General features: G+C 47.7%; 1 protein-coding gene across 1 annotated transcript in view; it reads left to right on the top strand.

Moving 5' to 3' along the window:
• The window catches only part of MCM10 (minichromosome maintenance 10 replication initiation factor), a 32,837-nt gene that overhangs the window by 2,874 nt on the left and 13,716 nt on the right, over window positions 1–16,247 (top strand). The window contains 10 exon segments of the mRNA XM_087933925.1: window positions 91–408; window positions 1,234–1,341; window positions 4,095–4,182; window positions 4,184–4,227; window positions 4,271–4,442; window positions 6,347–6,512; window positions 9,816–9,983; window positions 13,602–13,718; window positions 14,107–14,306; window positions 15,710–15,810. Of these exon segments, the coding sequence (XP_087790051.1) occupies window positions 91–408; window positions 1,234–1,341; window positions 4,095–4,182; window positions 4,184–4,227; window positions 4,271–4,442; window positions 6,347–6,512; window positions 9,816–9,983; window positions 13,602–13,718; window positions 14,107–14,306; window positions 15,710–15,810 (1,482 nt within the window).

The raw sequence follows: 16,247 nt of genomic DNA, 5'->3' as shown, positions 1-16,247 counted from the left end.
GAATCGTATTTACGTTTTGCTTGGTTTCAATAGCTGGAGGTGGAAGTGTTCAGATCGTTGCTAACTAGGCCATTATCCATTTCCTTCCAGGCGATGATGACTTAGACCTCTTAACTTCCCTCTTAGAGGAGAGTGACGCAGAAGAGGATTCTTCAGAGAAGGAAAGAGCAGCTGGCCATCAGGATGAGTACGATTTACTCTTTGAGGCAGAAGACGATGCGTCTTACACCGAGGAGGTGGAAGAGGAAGAAGAGGCGGGGTCCTCTGCCAGCCAGGAAAATGTGGCTGAGCTCTTTGGGGATGTGACTGACCTTTTGGAGGAAGAGAAGAAAGAAAAACACGTTCAGAAGACATCCCGTCCTGTGGCGCCTGATCGAGTGAAAGAACCTTCCAAGGAAGATCTGCAAGGTCTCGTGAAAACTTCTTACATTTCCGATGGTTAAAAGGGATCTAATCTGGAGGTTTTGTCTCAAAAATCGTTAACGCATTGTGGCCTGTTGGCCACCGGCCGCTCCCAGCAGCCGAATTGGAGGAGGAGGAGGAGGAGGCGTGGAAGTCAGGGTCAGCATTAGGGCAACCTGGGAGCTCCGAGGGGGGGGAGGGAATGGAGCTGCAGAGAGAGAGAGACAGAGAGAGAGTCGGAGCCTGGACCACCCCTCAGCCCTTCAGATGGATAGTCAGCAGCCCCCAGGTCTGGAGGTGGCTGATGAGGAAGAGGAGGAACAGCTGGGCCCAGTGCCTGATGCATAGATGCACAGAAGGCAGAGGAGAGGAGAGCAGTGGAAATCTATGGGCCGGTCCTCGGGACGGAAGAGCCGTCTGCTAGCAATTTGCTGCTAGCAAAGCCCCACCCTAGCTCTGGGGATAAAAGGTACGGGGCGGAGATGGAGAGGTGTGGCAGAAAACTATTCAGCTGCTGGACCGATGGACGGGCTTCTTAGCCTGCACTGAGAAAGAAACCTTTTGCCGGAGCTGCTTGTGCTCCTAATCAAGGAATCTTTGAGTTCACTTCAGACAGTTTTGTCGTGTTTGGGGAGCTGGCTCAGAACGTAACAGTTTAAAGAAATGGAATCAAAACTGCAGACTCAAAACGGTTCAGATGTTCCTGGTACATTAAATATTGGTTTATCGGGGTGGGTTGGGGGGTGTTTTTTCCCCTTAATTTTTAATTTATCTAACCTTGGGCTTCCAATGAGATTTGTCTTCCTTCTTCTTCTTCTTTTCGCCTCACAGATGAGTTGAGAAAATTGCAGGAGCAGATGAAAAAATTGCAAGAGCAGTTGGGGAGGACGGAGATAGGGCAGCCCCCTGAGCCTGACGATCCCTGCAAGAAAACACCTGGTAATAATTGCATTTCCCCCTTTTCGACAGTTCTGCTCTCCGACGTGTAAGCTCGCATTTCATCCTTCGGACATTCATTGTAACCCCGAGCAATTTGCTAAGACGATGCGAATGCCGGCGGTTCAGCAGAATAATTAAAGCGCTAGCAATAGTTTGACATCGTATGTAAATGTCCGATTCAATACAGGGGATCACATTTTGGGTGCTTGCGACTGGCCCGTGCTTAACCAGCTACTTGGAGCATCCCGTGGTCACACCAGAAACTGATGTTTACTTCTGGTTTCTGGCAAAAAAAAAATCCTGCCCCATGCAGACAATAGATTTGCCTTAACAACCACAATGTTCTTTTTACAACACTCACGTTGGCTTAACAGCTACCATAAGAAAGATGGTAAAAAATTCTGGAGTGGTCCCATGAGCGGCTAGCTAAACAACCCAGAAAACTTTCGACCATAATTCCAGGCTCAATTACGGTCAGAAGTTGAGGAATACCGATTCCTTTGTGTAAACAATGTGGTGAGGATTAGGATCAGAGTGAGGAAACGAGGAGAAGATATTTCTACAAATAGCCACACTCGGCGCAGAATAATCAATGTTCTTGCTTCAAATCTAGCATAAAAAGAGTCCTATGAAACTTCAGAGAGAGAAAGGTGGCTTAGGTATATCGCTCATTGATTTATCTACCTTTTAAATGAATTTGTTTGGATTGATGGTACAGTTTCCAAGACTGGATAACTTTTTTAATCAAGTTTTTTATTTATTATAACAACAAACATTAACAAATACAAACATCAAACATCAAATAAAACCATCTTTCCATTGTACAGTGTGTCGTTTGGTACATATCTTTTGTGCACAATATCAGCAGTCTTTTCCTTCCGAATGCATTATTAAAATTCATATTATATAAATCAACTAGGCATCTTCTATTCTATTATTGTTAACTCTTTATTAGACTTCAATTATAAATTCATGTCATCCTTTTCAAGCAAATCTCAACTTTTACAAACCCTAGTTCATAATATCATGCATTTCATTATAATCAGTTATAACATATCATTGTCTTCTCTTTACTGTATTATTATATTTTATTTCCCTATTTTCTTATCTAGCCATTGATAAAATCAATCCCAAATTTTATAATATTCTTTGTCTTCTTGCTCTCTAATTGAGGACTGGATAATTTGTTGTTGTTGTTAGTTGCGAAGTTGTGTCCAACCCATCGTGACCCTATGGACAATGTTCCTCCAGACCTTCCTGTCCTCTCTGGAGTCCATTTAAGGTCACGCCAACTGCTTCCGTGACGCCATCCAGCCACCTCCTTCTCTGCCTTCCCCTTCTTCTTTTGCCCTCAACCGTTCCCAGCATGAGGCTCTTCTCCAGGGAGTCCTTCTTCCTTCTCATTAGGTGGCCACAAAGTATTTGAGTTTCATCTTCAGGATCTGGCCTTCTAAAGAGCAGTCAGGGTGGATCTCCTCTAGGACTGACCAGTTGGATGGCCTTGCAATCCAAGAGACTTGCGGGAATCTTCTCCAGCCCCAGAGTTCAAAGGCCTCCATTCTTTGGCGCTCAGCCTTCCTTATGGTCCAACTTTCCCAGCCATTGGTTGCAACTGGGAATACCACAGCCTTGACTACACACTTTTGATATCTCTGCTTTTTAGTGTGCTGTCTAGATTTGCCATAGCTTTCCTCCCCAGGAGCAAACAACTTTTGATTTCTTGCCTGTAGTCCCCATCTGCAGTGACCTTGGAGCCCAGGAAAATAAAATCTGTCACTTCCCCCATTTCTTCCCCGTCTATTTGCCACGCATTGAGAGGGTCGGATGCCATAATCTGAGTTTTCTTAATGTTGGGTTTCAAGCCAACTTTGGGTTTGAAACTCAACAAAGCTGGCTTGAAACTGGATAATTACACTTAAAACTTTTTATTTTCTAAACCACCTGTTTCTTTGCCAGAGACGTGATCTTGTGCGGTATTAGAGCAATACAAAGGCATAATGTTGACATTAAAATCTGAAACATCCTTGAGCTTAAAGTATCAAATATACACTAAGGGTAAATATTTATCCAATCCTTTTTTTCTATACAGTTGATACTGTGGTACATAACTGCTTTGAAACAAATTGTCAAATTTGGGGCTAGGTGCATTTTAACTGATGCTTTGTACGATCAAAATTTAGATGCTTGGCCACCGGTTCATATTTTGTGACTTTCTAGCAAGTAAAGTCAAACCAGATTCACTTAATCTGGAAGTTGTGGGAGCTTCATCATTGGAAGCTTTCAAGAAGAGACTGGACTGCCATCTGTCAGAAATGGTGTAGGGTCTCCCGCTTGGGTGGAAGGAGTTGGACTAGATGACCTACAAGGTCCCTTCCAACTCTGTGAATCTGTTAATCACTGGGTTACAGACTTATCAGCTGCAGTGGTTCCCTTAACAACTGTGACAAAAAAGGGCCATAAAACTCCTTAATGAATGTCACACTTAACGACAGAAATCCTGGGGTCAATTGTGGTTGTAAGTCGAGGAGGACCTGTCCTCATCATTTGGTACTCAACACACCAGCTAGAACTTGCCTTGTGACTCACTGTATTGTTCCTTCTTTAGTACTCACCGTCTTTGCTACTCATCGTGCCTCCCAGAATCAATTAACGATGAGTACCGAGGTACCGCTGTAAATGCCTTGAGGCTGCTTGTAGTATCTTCTAGCTGAAAGCATAACTCTTCGAATAAATTCTTTGATTTCTTTGATCAGGTCAATCAAACAGTGCTGTCGTTAAGGAAAGGACTCCGTCCAAGGTACAGAAATCTCCATCTTTCTCAGCCCAGCTGATCAGTCCTGCTTATTGTTAAACTTTTTAAGCCTTTTCCTTCTGTGTTGGTTTTCTGTTTTCTCCTGGGATAATGGTGTACTCTTTCTCTTCTCCTTAGTGAATAAGAACCACGCTTCAAAAGCTACACCTAGTCTGCTCTCTCAGCCACTTACATCTGTGCCTGGAAACAGACCCGCTGAGGATTCCAGTAAGAAAATTCCAGTAACAAAAAATTCCGAGGTCAAAAATCAAAACGTTTCCATGGAAATCTACTCTGGATTGAAACTAAGGTGAGTGTGATGACCCAAAAGGGGCGTGGCACAAAGGCAACACAGTCAGATAAGCAAGAAGAGTTCCTTTATTACCTCCACCTTTGCCCCCAATGTCCAGGTTAGCTTTGGGTGGAGAAAAAACTCTCCCAGGAACAGCCTTTAAGTGGAGGAAATTCAGTCTGAAAACAAAGTACATACAAACTATAACTAAAAATCCAAACAAACCTCGCTGCAGCAATTAACTTGACAGGGCAGGAGAAGGAATTGCAGACTTGAAAGGCCAACAAAACACACACAGTTGGGAAGACACCAGGAACCCAGATAAGCCATGATAATAACATATAATTCACGATTTACTTCCAACAAGTTGCTGCGCGCAGCTTCCCTTTTTAAACACTTGTGTTCCCAGCTGCAGCTAATGAAGGGAATCAGGGCCCTTTCCTCCCCCATAAGCCATGCAACCCACATTGCTCCCTTCTCCGTTCCTCCCTGCGTGCCCCAAGATGAAGAGGGGGTGGGCCTGGGTCTTCCTCCAAATTCCCCCTCCCTTGTTCTACCTCTTCCCTGCTCTGCCCAGACGGACTTTGCCCTTCCCTGGTTTCTTCCACAGCCAATGGAGCCACACTCCCACTTCCTGTCGGCTGCCCCTCCAAATGCCCCTTCCAACAGGGGCATGACAGTGAGCAAACTATCTAGAATAACTTTATTATTATTATTTTTTAATGCCATGTGGACCACAAGGGTAATTATATAAATTTCTTGCGAAGAACAATTCTGTCGTTGACACCTAGGGCATAATTTTATTCTGGCTGTATTACAGGTAGTCTTGACTTACGACCACAATTGAGCCCAAAATTTATGTTGCCAAGCGAGACAGTTGTGAGGTATATTCCGCTCCGCTTTACGATTTTTCTTGCCACCGTTGTTAAGTGAATCACTGCTGTTGTTAAGTTAGTAACATGGGTGTTAAGTGAATCCGGCTTCCCCATTGACATTGCTCATCAGAAGGTCACAAAAGGGGATCACATGACCCTGGGACACTGCAACGGTCATAAGTATGAGTCGGTTGCCAAATGCCTGAATTTTGATTATTATTACAGGAATGCTGCAACCATTGTTAAGTATGAAAAACTATCATAACTCAGTGATTTCAGTGCCATTGTAACTTGGAACAGTCATTAAACAAGTGATTGTAAGTCGAGGACTAACTAATCATGAGAAATATCTGAAAACCTCGCTAATCCCTTTCAAGCCATCATGTTTTTAATCTTCAGGACTTTCCCGCGCTTTTTTAAAAAAGGAGCAGGAGTTCTTACAATTTGCCCAATTTGTTAGGCAAGACTTTTTATTAGGCTGAGTATTTTGGATAAAATACTTTTTTATTTTTATAAAATAAAAAAGAGAATGTGGTGGCTAAGACACTGAGCATGTCGATCAGAAAGGTCAGCAGTTCAGCGGGTCGAATCCCTAGCACCGCGTAATGGAGTGAGCTCCTTTTTAAACATTGTGTTCCCAGCTGCAGCTAATGAAGGGAATCGGGGCCCTTTCCTCCCCCGTAAGCCTCTGCCAACCTAGCAGTTCAAAAGCACGTAAAAAAATGCAAGTAGAAAAATAGGGACCCCTTTGGTGGGAAGGGAACAGCGTTCTGTGTACCTTCAAAGGCGTTTAGTCCTGCTGGCAACATGACCACGGAGACGTCTTCGGACAGTGCTGGCTCTTCTTTGGCTTTGTCACGGAGATGAGCACCAGCGCCCCCTAGAGCCGGAAATGACTAGCACGGATGTGCCAAGGGAACCTTTACCTTTATTTTGGATACATGTTGGAAACTCCTTCCTTTTCTTGTCGCTCAACCTCCTGGTTGCGTCGAGCGATGGATGGTTGAAGCGTCGCTCCTCTAATGGGAATTTCTGATTTCTTTGCAGAAAACCTCGGGTCTCTTCGGCCGAGATGGAAAGGAAAATGACTGGACGGAAGCTGATCAGGCTGTCTCAAGTACAAGACAAACTCCGTTCGGCAAATCTTGAAGAAATGGATTGGGTCACCTTTGGCGTCATAATAAAGAAAATGACTCCCCAAAGCAGCAACAATGTAAGTGTTTGAACGTTTGCTTGGGTCTCTTCGGCCATCGGTTGACCGTTTTCATCTCTGGCTGGCCAGAGATCGAAGTCAGACGTTCCTATGAATTTCTCACTTGTCATATTTTGTTGTGGCCTGTCAGCCAAGGGCCCCTCCATCAGCCGAATCAGACGAGGAAATGTGGGAGTCAGGACCAGCATCAGGGGAACATGGGAGCTCCGAGGGGGAAGAGGGAACGGAGCTGTCAGAGAGACAGAAGCGGAGCCTGAGCCGCCCGTCAGTCCTCTGATGGAGAGTCAACAGCCCTCAGGTCTGGTTGTGGCTGATGAAGAAGAGGAGGAACAGCCGTGTCCAGTGTCTGACGCACAGATGCACAGAAGGCAGAGGAGAGCAGTGGAAACCTATGGGCCAGTCCTTGGGACGGAAGAGCCACTGCTGCTAGTGAGGCCCCACTCGAGCTCTGGGGATAAAAGGCAGGGTGGGGCAGAGATGAATAGGTGTGGCAGATAACGATTCCTCTCCCTGCCAGACAGACTTGTGAGCCTGAGGTGAGAGAAACTTTTTGCTGGGGCTGCTGGCGCTCCTAATAAAGGAATCTCTTTGAGTTCACACTAGAAGTTTGTTGTGTTTAGGAAGCTGGGTCGGAACATATTTTTCTACCGTGTTTCTTAGAAAATAAGACCAGGTCTTATTTTTCTTTTGACCCCACCGAAAAATCGGCTAGGCCATCTTTTCGAGGGATGTCTTAATTCCCCCACGCCCATGCCTCACCTAGCCACTGGGCTACTTCTTTCGCGCCCCAAAAGCATGAACGATGCAACTTGCGTACTCTTGCCTACCTGTAGTGCTTATTCCAGCAACCGGTAGTCTTCCAGCCGAAAAAGCCTGCCGTCATCCACTCTAGCAAGCCTGGCCACCGGGCCGCTGCTTTCGCAGACAAGAGCATGTGGGCGAGCGATGTGCCCCACGCTGCCTGATGCACGTAATGTTTTTTGGGGGGAGTGTTTAATGCTTGTCCCAACCCTCGTGGCCCAGTGCAGCAAGGAAGACCTTTGGCAAAAAACAGTCCCTACTGCAGGTGGTTATAGTCCCTTTTCCGACATCCTGACAAACAAAGTCAATGGGGAAATCTAGACTGAGTGTCAACAACCCTTTTGTAACTTGATCCCAGCCACCACCCAGGTTGCTTAAGGGACTGAGGGAATAATTGTTCTGAAGTCTTACGATACACAACCCTTTTGTAACTTACCAACCGCAGGCCAAATCCCAGCCACACCCCCTCAAGGAAAGCATAATGCTCGTGTATGGTAAGGTAAAAGTGAAGGTTGCCCTCGCACATACGCGCTAGTTGTTTCCGGCTCAACAATCAATTCATTAAAAATCCACAATTTATTCAGATACCGTTATGTCATCATCTTCTGGAACAGTGGTGGGATTCAAATTTTTTTACTACCGGTTCTGTGGGCGTGGCTTGGTGGGCGTGGCAGGGAAAGGATACTGCAAAATCCCCCTTCCCTCCCCACCCCGCTAACCTGCTTTCCAGCTCCGTTTTCCTGTGCAGGGCAACCAAAGGAGACCTAGCCGATCAGCTGGGATTCAATGGGAAGCGGAGAAGAGATGGGGTTGGCGGGGCCAGTCAGAGGCGGGATTGGCCGGTTCTCCAAGCTACTCAAAATTTCCTCTACCGGTTCTCCCGTCAGAACCAACTGAATACCCACCTCTGTTGCTGGAACATCGTCATAACTCTCCAAACCCTGAATTCCAGCTGGAATCTCTTGTGACTATAACTATCTGCGGTAGGGACTGTTTTTTGTCAAAGGTCTTCCTTGCTGCGCTGGGCCACAAGGATCGGGATAAGCACAAACACTCAAAAAACTGTTAAGTGCTTCAGGCGGCAGGCACATCGCTTGCCCACACGCTCTTCATCCCCCAAAAAAGCGGCCCAGTGACCAGGCTTGCTGGTGTGGACAACGGCAGGATTTTCTGCTGGACGGCTACCGGTATCTGGAGTGACCGTTATAGGTAGGCAAGGGTGTGCGAGTTGCGTCGCTCACACTACTGAGCTGTGAAAGAAGCGGCCCGTGGCCAGGCAAGGTGCATGGGATGAGTGAGTTGCTCCTTTCGCCCGCGAAAGAAGCAGCCCGGTGGGGCAAGTTCCCCGCCCCACTCTTTCCGCCCCCTCTCGCCTTCTCACCTCATGTTCTCCACACTGCAAGCGATGTGAGAAAATGGCGGGGAACGGCCACATATGTGCTTAATTAGGGCCAAATTTGGGGGACAGGGCTTAATTTTAACGCATGGGCACAAAACTGTGCTGGGCCTTCTTTTTGGGGTGGGTGATGAGAAAGACAGTAGGAGTGTAACGGGGGTGTTGTAAAAGGCGTTGTACACAGGAGCGTTCTTTGAAAAGATATTTGGGCAGAGGAAATGTTGAGTAATTTGGAGAACTGGCCAATCCCGCCTCTGACTGGCCTCACCCCCATCTATTCTCTGTCTCCCATTGAGTCCCAGCGGTAGTAAAAAAAATTGAATTGGTGGCGCAGTGGTTAGAATGAAGGATTGCAGGCTAACTCTGCCCACAGCCAGGAAGTTCGATCCTGACCGGCTCAAGGTTGACTCAGCCTTCCTCCTTCCTTCCTCCCTCTCTCCCCTGGTCTTCCTTCCTTTTCCTTTTCCCCTTTCCTCTGAGCTGTGATGACATAGTGGTGAGAATGCGGTATTGAGGCTAAACTCTGCCCACTACCAGCAGCTCGATCCTGACCATCTCAAGGTTGACTCAGGCTTCCGTCCCTCTGAGGTAGGTAAAATGAGGACCCAGATTGTCTGGAGCAAGAGGTTGACTCTGTAAACCGCTTAGAGAGGGCTGTAAAGCACCATGAAGCAGGATATAAGTGCTATTCCTTCCTTCCTTCCCTTCCTCTCTCTCTCTCCCCTTGTCTTCCATCCTTTCCCTTTCCCTCTTTTCCCTCCCTCTGAGCTGTGAGGAGCAACCCACTCGTCCCACATGCCTTGCCTGGCCATGGGCCGCTTCTTCCGCGGCCCAAAAGTGTGAGCGATGCAACTCGTGCACCCTTGCCTACCTGTAACGGTCACTCCAGATACCGGTAGCCGTCCAGCAGAAAATCCTGCCCTCGTCCACTCCGGCAAGCCTGGCCACTGTGTTGCTGCTTTCGCAGACGAAGAGCGTGTGGGCAAGCGATGCGCCCCACACTGCCTGAAGCACGTAATGGTTTTTTGGGGGAGTGTTTAATGCTTGTCCCAACCAATCATTGCAAAGTAACATAGGAAGGCGCTTGTTCTCCGCATCTCTCCCAGGGTAAAACCTTCAGCATCTGGCACCTGAATGACCTACGTGACTTCAACAGGTCCGTCTCCCTCTTCCTGTTTGGGGACGTTCACAAAGAGCACTGGAAGACCGACCAAGGCATGGTCGTAGGCCTCCTCAACGCTAACCAGATGAAGCCCAAGGAAGGATCAGAGGAGGTATGGATGAAGGTTGGGGCAGAAGGCCTCTAGATCTTTCTCTCAACAAACACCCAGGGGTGGGATTCTGCTGGCTCAGCTGAACTTCTAGCTCCAACAATGATGTGGGCCCTGTTCTGACCAAGGCTTCCTGAGACCATAATTAAGCACACGCTTAGTCCAAACAACTCTTGTTTTATTTCAGTGCTGGGAATTATTTTCATTCCCAGCCGGTAATGAGTCCCAAACAGTCCCTTGAGATAAACACCCACCTTTCTCTCCTTTGAATTGCTGCCAACAACTAAAGTGCCAAAATAACTATAAAAAACCAACCAAAGTACAAAGTCCACACAGAGTTCCTAGGTTTAATCCGAACAGAGCGAACGACTTTGCTTCCTGCAAAGGTTTCTCTACCTTTGCCTGTCCTTTATACCTTATGGGAGGGGCAATCACCTCCAAGCCTTACTCCCGAGTCACCCATTTTGTTTCAGCTGCTCTTGCCTTTGGGCAGCTCTGTGCACATGCACACTGGGAACAGGGTCCCCTGGTTCTTCTGCCTCACTGCTGCCAGACTCCGGAGCCTCCAGAGTCAGCACCCCACTCTCAGAGGGTCCTGGCCCCAGCCCTGCATTGGATGGAGGACCCTTGTTTGAGTCCTCCCCATACTCCAGGACTGGTCCCCATTCATCTCCACTGTCGGATTCTGCTGCCGTCTGCACAGGCTGCCGGCGAACCACAACAGGCCCACCATTCCCGCACCCCTGTACTGTACTGACCTTTATCGTCTCAGCTGATCAGTGCAGAAGAGTGGATTGCCGCTCCTCACCTGTGTTACTTCCCTGAAGTAACACAGGTAAGAGTTTTTGCACTGCTGTTCGCAAAGCGTGCGTATGTGTGCAAAGCATGCGATCACTGAACCTTATACCGGCAGGATCCCACACCTGCAAATTCACTGCTCAAAAAAATAAAGGGAACACAAAAATAAGACATCCTAGATCTGAATGAATGAAATATTCTTATGAAATACTTTGTTCATTACATAGTTCAATGTGCTGACAACAAAATCACACAAAAATTATCAATGGAAATCAAATTTAGCCACCCATGGAGATCTGGATTTGGAGTTACACTCAAAATTAAAGTGGAAAAAAACGCTACAGGCTGATCCAACTTTGATGTAATGTACTTACAACAAGTCAGAATGAGGCTCAGTAGTGTGGGTGGCCTCCACGTGCCTGTATGACCGCCCTACAATGCCTGGGCATGCTCCTGATGAGATGGTGGATGGTCTGAGGGATCTTCCATACCTGGACTAAAGCATCCCCCAACTCCTGGACAGTCTGTGGTGCAACGTGGCGTTGGTGAAATGAGCGAGACATGATGTCCCAGATGTGCTCAATTGGATTCAGGTCTGGGGAACGGGCGGGCCAGTCCATAGCATCAATGCCTTCATCTTGCAGGAACTGCTGACACACTCCAGCCACATGAGGTCTAGCATTGTCATGCATTAGGAGGAACCAGCATATGGTCTCACAAGGGGTCTGAAGATCTCATCTCGGTACCTAATGGCAGTCAGGCTACCTCTGGTGAGCACATGGAGGGCTGTGCGTCCCCTAAAGAAATGCCACCCCACACCATTACTGACCCACTGCCAAACCAGTCATGCTGGAGGATGTTGCAGGCAGCAGAACATTCTCCACGGCGTCTCCAGACCCTGTCACGTCTGTCACATGTGCTCAGTGTGAACCTGCTTTCATCTGTGAAGAGCACAGGGCGCCAGTGGCGAATTTGCCAATCTTGGTGTTCTCTGGCAAATGCCAAACGTCCTGCACGGTGTTGGGCTGTAAGCACAACCCCCACCTGTGGACGTTGGGCCCTCATACCACCCTCATGGAGTCTGTTTCTGACCGTTTGAGCAGCCACATGCACATTTGTGGCCCGCTGGAGGTCATTTTGCAGGTCTCTGGCAGTGTTCCTCCTGTCCCTCCTTGCACAAAGGCGGAGGTAGCGGTCCTGATGCTGGGTTGTTGCCCTCCTACGGCCTCCTCCATGTCTCCTGATGTATTGGCCTGTCTCCTGGTAGCGCCTCCATGCTCTGGACACTACGCTGACAGACACAGCAAACCTTCTTGCCACAGCTCGCATTGATGTGCCATCCTGGATGAGCTGCACTACCTGAGCCACTTGTGTGGGTTGTAGACTCCGTCTCATGCTACCACTAGAGTGAAAGCACCGCCAGCATTCAAAAGTGACCAAACCATCAGCCAGAAAGCATAGGAACTGAGAAGTGGTCTGTGGTCACCACCTGCAGAACCACTCCTTTATTGGGGATGTCTTGCTAACTGCCTATGTTGTCTAATTCCATTTACACAACAGCATGTGAAATTGATTGTCAATCAGTGTTGCTACCTAAGTGGACAGTTTGATTTCACAGAAGTGTGATTGACTTGGTTACATTGTGTTGTTTAAGTGTTCCCTTTATTTTTTTGAGCAGTGTACCTCAGAACCATTTTGTGTAATGTAAGGTTTGAGTGGGTGTCCTTGGTGGGAGAAGAAAAGGAGAGATCTGAGCTTCTGGGTTTCTGAGTGCTTCTTGACTCGGGAACCAGTCCTGAAGTGAAGTAGGAGAACTCTTCTCTCTTGTTGGCTTCATCCTTGAAGGTCCCTGGGCTGAAGGCCAGAAGAACGTTCTCTGAACTGTCTTGAGGAGCAGTTGGGGTGTCTCCTAGGAGAGGACCTCCACTCACAAATTCTTCCAGAACAGATAAGTTTGGGTGATCCAAACACAATTTGAATGGTTTGAGTTGTCTGCAGAACAAAAAGTTGAATGAAGGGAAATCTACTTATCCCAGGATAATGTTGCAGGATCCAATCTGGGTCGGTCACCGGGAACAGAAGTTCTGTCTTCCGAGCTTTTGGACTTCTGGAGCCCATCTTCAAGGAACATCTCCCTAGCGGAGTCTGTGCCGTTCTGTGTGTAGTATTTATATGATGCTTTTTAGTTGTCGATTGAGGTGTTGATGGCTGACTATTAAGTTGTTGGTTGTTGTTTCTTTGTGTTGCCAAGGTCTCACTTTCTAAGTAATTGATAACCTGGTAGTAAATCAGTGGTAAATTCCTCTTGACTGATGAGGGGCTTATTTCCCAGGCTTCAATCATTTTCCTGGCTGTTTTTGTCTCTGCCCATCCAACAATCTTAGTTAGCTGCAAAATTGAATGTGTGTCCTTGTTCATTGCGCTGTGCTAGAGAGAAGTTCCCTGAAGATGGGCTCCAGCATGAATCCAAAAGTTCAGAAGATCGAAACGTGGTTGTTCTTGCACCCGAGATTGTGGAAAAAGTGAAGAGTAGGAGAAACATCTCTTTAAACAGCAGCAGTTTAAGTACTGCTGAAAATTGATCCAGAATCATTTTAGTGGAATATAATCTTCCTCGTTGGGCAGCCACGAGGCCTTTGGTGTAGGAAAACCAAAGCTCCTTTTTTCCCAAGAAACTAAGCCACAATATTTGTGTTCCTCCCACCACGAAAATGCAATGAAAACAGCTGAGAAAATATTGGCTTGATAAAACCTGTAATAATGTTGGATATAAATTGGTTCAGCTTCCTGAAAGCCGAAAGCTGCCTCCTTCTTTCTTCTCAGGTGTGTCTATCCGTCGATCATCCTCAAAAGATCCTGATTTTGGGGGAATCCATGGACTTGGGGACTTGTAAAGCCAGGAAGAAAAATGGGGAGCCTTGTACTCAGATGGTTAATCAGGTAAAAAGGGTGTTTGGGCTCCAGGTTTTCGTACAGGTAGATATTCCTCTGTTTCCCTGAAAATACGACCTTACCGCAGCGCTGTACAGTAGAAGCCATTTAAAGGCACAACAGGCCGTATCTTAACAGAACACACACCCTGAGGGGTGTTAGGGGTGTCCTACCCGCCACAGAATTTGTTTCCAGAGAGTAAGTAATTTGTATACCAAGTTTGGTTGAAATTGCTCGAGGCGTTCCAGAGTTGTGCTGGAACACACACACACACACACACATCCTTTTTTATAGATTTATATATCATTAATTTATATTATATTACTTTTTTTTAAAAAAAAATGTTCTTTGATCAGCATCTTCAGTTTCCCGGACTCGATTGTGTCTCCCTTTGCAGAGCGAGTGTGAATATTGTCACTATCACATACAGTCCGAGTACCGAAAACGGAGCTCGAAGCGAGCAGATCTGCAGTCCACATTCTCCACCACCCGAGCACCGAAACGGACAGCAAAGCGGAACCTTGGCTTGAAAGAGAAGCTCTGTCAAGGCGGTTTTTACTACGGGGGGGTTTCCTCGGCGGCTTACGCTGCCTCTGTGTAAGGAAATGCTTCTCTGTGCTTTGTGGGGCCTGGAATTTGCTTATCCAGGTCTTGGTTTAATTAGATTCAATTAGATCAGAGGTCCCCAAACTTGGCAACTTTAAGACTTGTGGGCTTCAGCTCCCAGAAGCCCTCAGCCAGCCTAGCCTACTCTCTTGTAATCCCTTCCTCTGCCATCTGTCTCCACTTGAGGAGATTAAGAGAGAGAGAAAGCGGGCATGGCTGGCTGAGGAATTCTGGGAGTTGAAGTCCACAAGTCTTAAAGTTGCCAAGTTTGGAGACCTCTGAATTAGATTGACAGAGTTGGAAGGGACCTTGGAGGTCTTCAGGTAGGAGACTATATACCATTTCAGGTTTGTGCGGTCTCTTCTTAAAGTCCTAATGTTGGAGGGAAGTCATTCAGTCAATTAACATTGTCATTAATCAGGAAATTTCTCCTTCATTCGAGGTTGTTTCTTTCCTTGGATGACTTTCCATCCGTTGCTTCTCGTCCTGCCTTTTGGTGCTTTGGAAAATAAGTGGACTCTTTCTTCTTTGGGGCAGCCCCTCAGATATTGCAGCCCTGCCATCATGTCACCCCTGGTCCTTCTTTTCATCACACTAGACATGAAAAGAAGGAGAAGGGGTGGCATGAGAGCAGGATCCCAACATCAAAGGCCGTGATGGCGAACCAATGGCATGCGTGCCACGGGTGGCGCGCAGAGCCATTTGTGTGGGCACATGAGCCCCAGCTAAACTTACCTGCACTGCACATGTGCGTGCCTCCCAGTTGGTTTTCGGCCTGTTTGAGGCCATTTTTGCCCTCCTGGGGCTCGAGGGAAGCCTCCGGAGGCTGAAAAATGGGCCCATTACAGCACTTCCGGTATTTCCAGAAGGCCCATTTTTCGGCCTCCGGGGGGCCTCAGGAGCCCGGGGAAGCCGTTTTCGGCCTCCCAGAGGCCTGAGGGAGGCCTCGGGAGGCCGAAAAGCAGGCCCGTTACGGCACTTCCGGTATTTCCGGAAGGCCCGTTTTTCGGCCTCTCGAGGCTGCAAAGACTTCCTTCAAGCCTCCGGGAGGGCAAAAACGGCCTCAAATGGGCCAAAAATCAGCTGGGAGGCGTGCGTATGTGCAGTGCAGGTAAGGGGACGGGGCGCAGGTCTCGTGCACGCATGCGCAGGAGGGGGCGCATTGCATTGTGAGTGCCGGCACACTACGAAAAGGTTCGCCATCCCTGATCTAAGAGGTTGCCATAAATAAAAAAAAATTAGATCAGCTGGATGGAAACTAATCAAGGAGAGAACCAGCCTAGAACTTTTCCCTCCATAAAATCAGAATTGATCGCAATGTTTTCAACAGGGAAGATTTAGGCTGGCTTTGATTTCCAGACCTTGAGTTGTGTCCTTGTGTTCTCTCCCTTCAGGGCTGCAGCTGCCGTTCCCAAAAGGAAAGTCCAAACGACGTTGACAAACCTGGTTGTGAGAGGAGTGGATGCGATCGTGCAGGAAACCAAAGACAAACTGGGTAACTTCTCCTCTGTTTTCTGAAGCGGCCTGTGTTTCTTTCAGCCTGCATCTTTCCCAAAGAGGTAGTTCTCGATTTACGACCACCATTGAGCCCAAAATCTCCATTGCTCAGCAAGATAGTTGTTGTTGTGGTTTGCTGGCAACTGGTGTAGATGGCTGAGGTCTTGGAGAGCGAGGACTCAGGTGAGGGGCCTGCGTGTGATGCAGGGATGGGGCCAGGACCATCAGGGAGTGGAGTGCTGCCTTCGGAGATTGTGGAGGCTGGCAGCAGTGAGGAAGAGTCCCCCGAGGAGCCGGTGCCCGGTGGGCATGCGCGCAGGGCTGCTCAAAGGAAAGATCAGCTGCAGCAGCACGGGCGACTCGGGAGTAAGGCTGCAAGGTAATGGCCCCTCCCTTAAGGGATAAAAGCCAGCTGAGAAACCGGAGTTCTTTGCA

The sequence above is a fragment of the Pseudonaja textilis genome, chromosome 5 (genome assembly GCF_049901715.1).
Source record: "Pseudonaja textilis isolate UNSWEBS1 chromosome 5, rPseTex1.2, whole genome shotgun sequence".
NCBI lineage: Eukaryota > Metazoa > Chordata > Lepidosauria > Squamata > Elapidae > Pseudonaja > Pseudonaja textilis.
This window is presented reverse-complemented; position numbering and strand designations above follow the sequence as displayed.